The sequence below is a fragment of the Leucoraja erinacea genome, chromosome 4, assembly GCF_028641065.1.
Source record: "Leucoraja erinacea ecotype New England chromosome 4, Leri_hhj_1, whole genome shotgun sequence".
NCBI classification, from domain to species: Eukaryota; Metazoa; Chordata; class Chondrichthyes; order Rajiformes; family Rajidae; genus Leucoraja; species Leucoraja erinaceus.
The window spans coordinates 54,805,225-54,811,439 of NC_073380.1; the positions used below are offsets into that span (position 1 = coordinate 54,805,225).

At 49.8% G+C, this 6,215-nt stretch overlaps 1 protein-coding gene across 1 annotated transcript in view; it reads right to left on the reverse strand.

Annotated features, from left to right (window-relative positions):
* b4galt6 (UDP-Gal:betaGlcNAc beta 1,4- galactosyltransferase, polypeptide 6) overlaps positions 1 to 655 on the reverse strand; it is a 79,128-nt gene extending 78,473 nt beyond the window's left edge. Inside the window, exon 1 of the mRNA XM_055634308.1 lies at positions 303 to 655. Within this exon, the coding sequence (XP_055490283.1) occupies positions 303 to 411 (109 nt within the window). The 5' untranslated portion in view covers positions 412 to 655. The remainder of the gene's footprint in view (positions 1 to 302) is intronic.
* Positions 656 to 6,215: the final 5,560 nt, after the last annotated feature.

Consider the following 6,215-nt stretch of genomic DNA (forward strand, 5'->3'; position numbering starts at 1 on the left):
TGAGAGAGGATGGTTTGGTGCCGAGGGAGATTTGGTGCTGAGGGAAAGAGGAAGGGTGCTGATGAAGGGAGGATGGGTGCTGAAGGAGAATAGCTGCTGAGGGAGGTTGGGTGCTGAGAGGAAGAAGGTGGGTGCAGAGGAAAAGACAGTAGGTGCTGAAGGAGGGTTGGTGAAGGAGGGTGGGTGCTGAAGGGAAGAAGGAGGGTGCAGAGGAAGGGACAGTGGGTGCTGAGGGAGGGTGGGTGCTGAAGGAGAGCTGCTGAGGGAAGAAGGGTGGGTGGGAGCCGAAATCGTGAGCTTACCTATCCCGGGCGCCACATAAATGAAGTAGAGGCAGGAGGAGGAGAGCGAGAAGAGGAAGATGAAGGCGAAGAAGGAACGGTTGGAGAGCCGCACCAGTCTCTTCAGCATCCTGCCGCCGGCTCCGCTCCGCTCCACACGGGGGGAGGAGTTAACAGTGCGGAGGGGGCATGGTGGCCGGCCCGGGCCGCCTCTCTATCTCTCTCCGTCTGTCTGTCTGTCCGCCCGCCGCGGGAGGACGACGACGCTGCTCGAGCCCCAGACGGGAGCGGGAGCGGGAGGGGGAGGGGGCACTCGCGCGACGAGCGGCGTCGTCCGCGTCCTCGAGCAGAGGGAGGGAAGGGAGCAGGGGGGGGGGCGGGGCCAGTGGGAGGCGGGGCCCGCAGAGTAGCCATGGAGACCCTCGGCCGGCCCCTCTGTTGCGTCACACGCGCACGTAAGGACGCGCGTGCACGCACAGTGACGATAGAAGCCGTTGGACGCGGGCGCGCGAGGGTTGTCGATGCGGGAAGGAGGAGCGAGAGGTGGCGGTGACGCCGGTGGGCGGGGCACGGTTAGTAGTGACGTCAGCTGGCGGGGGGTAGGCAGAGGGAGCAGTGACGTCATGTGGAGGAGGAGGTGTCAGGCGTGACTCAACCGTCACAAGGTGGCAGAATGTTACCGATGTTGGGGAAGTCCAGGACAAGGGGTCACAGCTTAAGGATAAGGGGGAAATCCTTTAAAACCGAGATGAGAAGAACTTTTTTCACACAGAGAGTGGCGAATCTCTGGAACTCTCTGCCACAGAGGGTAGTTGAGGCCAGTTCATTGGCTATATTTAAGAGGGAGTTAGATGTGGCCCTTGTGGCTAAGGGGATCAGGGGGTATGGAGAGAAGGCAGGTACAGGATACTGAGTTGGATGATCAGCCATGATCATATTGAATGGCGGTGCAGGCTCGAAGGGCCGAATGGCCTACTCCTGCACCTAATTTCTATGTTTCTAGAATGGATCAAGGTTGTCAAGAGTCTGACGAGGGGTCTCCGGATGGGGATCTGGATGTAGTACGCCGGAAAGCTCTTGGTAGAGCATCACTCAGCACTACGATGGTAGTGGACGTGCTAGTCGAGATGGAGGTGCCGTTGGAGTGCATCTTTGTATGTGTTCATGTTTTGGCGATCTCTGATGCTGGCTGGTAGTATGGTATTCCAATCCCTTGCTGTCTTGAAGAAACACGAGTTAGAAAGTGCTAATGAAGTGCCGTGCGGACCAAAATTATTTCTATGTTTCGGGACATCGCGACCCGAAACGTCCCCCATTCCTACTCTCCAGAGATGCTGCCTGTCCCGCTGAGTTACTCCAGCATTTTGTGTCTGTCTTCTGTGACTTTGCTGTTCCTTCCTGCACATTTAGTTTGGTTTATAGGCAGGGCTGGATTTAGATGAAGAGAGGCCTTAAGCTATTTCACTTGTGAGCCCCCCCCCGCCCCCCCCTCCTCCCAAAGCCCCCATGACAAGAAGGCTCTGCAGAGTGTAGTGCGTTCGGCCGAACGCACTATGGGAACTTCACTCGCCCCCCCTGCAGGAACTATACAACAGGAGGTGCAACTCCAGAGCAAATAAAATCATGAGAGACCCCTTCCACCCCTGCAACGGACTGTTCCAGCTGCTACGGTCAGGCAAACGCCTCCGTTGCCATGCGGTGAGAACGGAGAGGTTGAGAAGGAGTTTCTTCCCAGAGGCAATTCGGACTGTAAACGCCTATCTCACCAGGGACTAACTCTACTGAACGTTTTTCCTTCCATTATTTATTATGTAAAAGAATATGTGTGTTATGATTGTGTTTATAATTTGTTTGGTTGTTTTGTTGTTTGTCTTTTGCACAAAAGTCCGCGAGCATTGCCACTTTCATTTCACTGCACATCTCGTATGTGTATGTGACAAATTGACTTGACTTGACTTGACTACAAGACCATGACTACCCGACAGTGACAGTGTGACACTTTTAGATGCTACTTATGTTGCCATTAAACAATTGGTTTTAAAATACATATTGGATTCACCGCGGAGTGGGCGATGCCTTACCTGGATCACCGTTTGAAGCTGGAGTGTTGGGCCTGTGGCAGGGATGGGGGTTGGGGGCCGGAGGAAGGCAGGTGAGTGGACTGAGGATGAGGCGATGTCTGGTGGAGGGGTAGTGGGTGGTCAGGGGGTAGGGGGGTATGAGGACTGTAGTGTGGGTGGGGAAGAGCTGGGGTCACATGGTTTGAGGGGAATGGGGAAGACCCAGTGGAACAGCCACTGAGGTTACCAGGGTTGGGGGGCCTAGCACTAAGACCCAGCACAGTCAAACCCAGGGTAGTGGGAGTCTGCAGCGTAGAAACTTCAGGCCCGGAGCTGAGTCCAGGCTGCAGGTAAGGCGACTGCTGCGGGCTGCTGGAGGGCAGTGGAGTGGCCAGGGTCATCGGGCAAAGAGTAGGAGGTCCCGGTGGGCGGATGGTCAGTGCGGCAGCGAGGTGAGTAGGCCCCCTAGATCTCGTGGCCCTAAGCTTAAGCATATGTAAATCCGGCCCTGTTTAGAGGTACAGCACGGAAACAGACCCTTTGGCCCACTGTGTCCATGCCGACCAGTACGCTAGCGCCAACCTACACACCAGGGATAATTTACAATGTTACCTAAACCAATTAACCAACAAACCTGCACATCTTTGAAGTGTGTGAGGAAACCAGAGCACCCAGAGAAAACCCATGCTGTTGATATAATGCTGTTTCTTCATTGTCACTTAATTAATTTATTACAAATATCTACCCAGTGCGGTGGTGGAATAGAAGAAACTAATGCTACAAGTGAAAAGCCGACAGCAGTGAAGAAAGCGAATGGTATGTTAGCTTTCATAGCAAAAGGATTTGAATATAGGAGCAGGGAGGTTCTACTGCAGTTGTACAGGGTCTTGGTGAGACCACACCTGGAGTATTGCATACAGTTTTGGTCTCCAAATCTGAGGAAAGACATTCTTGCCATAGAGGGAGTACAGAGAAGGTTCACCAGACTGATTCCTGGGATGTCAGGACTTTCATATGAAGAAAGACTGGATAGACTTGGTTTGTACTCTCCAGAATTTAGAAGATTGAGAGGGGATCTTATAGAAACTTACAAAATTCTTAAGGGGTTGGACAGGCTAGATGCAGGAAGATTGTTCCCGATGTTGGGGAAGTCCAGGACAAGGGGTCACAGCTTAAGGATAAGGGGGAAATCCTTTAAAAACCGAGATGAGAAAAACTTTTTTCACACAGAGAGTGGTGAATCTCTGGAACTCTCTGCCACAGAGGGTAGTTGAGGCCAGTTCATTGGCTATATTTAAGAGGGAGTTAGATGCGGCCCTTGTGGCTAAAGGGATCAGAGGGAATGGAGAGAAGGCAGGTACGGGATACTGAGTTGGATGATCAGCCATGATCATATTGAATGGCGGTGCAGGCTCGAAGGGCCGAATGGCCTACTCCTGCACCTAATTTCTATGTTTCCATGTTTCTATCATCTTATCAAACCACGTATAAACAGATCCCATTCTTTAACTCATCAGTCTGAAGAAGGGTCTCCACCCGAAATGTCGCCAATTCTTTCACTCCATAGATGCTGCCTCACCCGCTGAGTTTCTCCCGCATTTTTGTACACCTTTGATTTTTCCAGTATCTGCAGTTCTTTCTTAACCATTCTTTAAATCACTGTTTTTAGGGTCTTGTGTAAACGGAGATTTCCAAGGCAATCAGAAACGATCGACTTTATTTATGATAGTCTGATTGTGCACTTAACTATCTTTTTTTAGATTCAGTAACGTTCCCACTTCAAAGCCTCGGCCTGATTTATCTCAAAACTGGATGGCGAAATTTGAAAATACATTGTTTATACTGAGCACACACACACACACACTTTCATGCACTGATACACACACAGACAACCTACACCTGAATCTTAGATCAGAAGAAGGGTACCAGCCCAAAACCATTATTTTTCCCCAGAGATGCTGGCTGACCCAGAGTTACTCCGGCACTTTGTGTCTTATCTTCTATTAACACTGTTTGACCCATTCTTTCTTACTGTCAATTTGAGTTTATTATCATACGTACAGTTATGGTGAGGTACAGATACAATGAAAATCGTGCTTGCAGCAGCATCACAAGCACATAGTCTCAGCCAACACATAAAATCGTCAATTAACCATAAAATTACACATATTCTACAAGACTGAAAAGAAAATTCACTGTGCAAGAAATAAGACATTACAGCGAGACACTCCAAAAATGTATAGATTTGTAGGTTAATTGGCTTCTGTAAATTGCAAATTGTTCATATGGTGTAGGATAGTGCTCGCGTATAGGGTGATCGTTTACAGCACAGACTCGGTGGGCCAAAGGGCCTGTTTCCACGCTGTTCCTCTATAGTCTAAAGTCTAGAGAACAAGTCCGCGGTCGTTAAAGAGGTGGTCCGTAGTGTTCCATTGCAGAGGTAGGATTAGGGTTGTGTGGGTCGGTTTAAGAATCTGATGTTTGTTGGAAAGTAGCTGTTCCTGAACCCAGAGGTGTGGGACTTTAGGCCCACGGTAACAGTGAGAAGAGAGCACGCCCTGGGTGGTGGGGATCCTTGATGGTAGATGCCCTTCTTGAGGCAGCACCTAGTGTAGATCCTGATCCAATTTTAAATCAATTCAGTGCTTAGCAATAAGTACTCATTTTGTTTCTTGTATGCTGAGCAAGCCAGAGACAAAACCTGCCATATTAATTAAACATTTAAAAGGCAACAGAACATCTCTGCTGCCTCCATCAATATTTTATGCTGCGTATTTTATTTGGACACGAAAATATTTTATAAAGGCTTCACGAGGGATGGCAAAATCCCATTGAGCCGAGCTTGGCAGTTAGCATGCAATGGAAATGTTTATTCATTTGTTTTACATCTCTCTATATCACTGTCATAATATCTCTCGTTTCCCTTTCCCCGACTCAGTCTGAAGAAGTCTCGACCTGAAATGTCACATGTTCCTTTTCTCCAGAGTTGCTGCCAGACCCGCTGAGTTACTCCAGCCCTTTGTGTCTATCTTCGGTATAAACCAGCATCTGCTGATCCTTCCTACACACAATGCACAGTTGGCAAAGCTCCAGAGCTCCTCTAGCTGAAGCTGGTCCTTCACAGGAGGTCCTCTAACCAACAGCAGGACCTTCAGGAACTGGAAAGGTTTGCTCTTAATTAATCTTTAATTAGCATCCAGCATCAGACTAATTGTCACTCACATCCAAGGTTATAACCCCGTGATGTTCTCATTCTGTAGAGAATTCGTTTTCCGAGCAGCACAGATTTGAGCGAGTAATTCAGACTTGAGATAGAGCGAGGAAACACGCCCTTTGGCCCATCGAGTCCGCGCCGACCAGTGATCACCCCGTAGACTAATGCACTGTGAAATTATTTTCATACATACAGTAAAGTGCAGTAGAGTATTTCTATACCAAAGTATATCCTTGATAAGCAAGTGAACTATTAGAAATAGTCTACTGAGCCCACATGCAAGAGGCGCCATGTTTTGGAGCGATTTTCAGAGTCCAGTCCATACTTTAGTTCTTACGAGTGGTGCCTGTTCCAGACAAGTCCCAAGCTGCTGCTGGCCTGCAGCCATCTCCTTCCTTGAACACTACCCCCTCTCCTCACCCGTCCACTTTTGTTTCCCTGCAGCTGACCTCGAGGGCATGTTAGTCAAGACCCCAGTTCCTTCTCCTCTCCGACCGGCATCACTCCTCACCAGTCACATCCATCGTCGTTGCCGGCTCCATCCTCCCTGTCTCTGGTCTTCGGGGGACGAACAGGGGCTGGCTCGATGGGCTCCCCCACCGAGGCTACGGTCTGCTGGGTCCTATGTGCAGGAAACCAGCTTGGCCACTACCTCCTGTA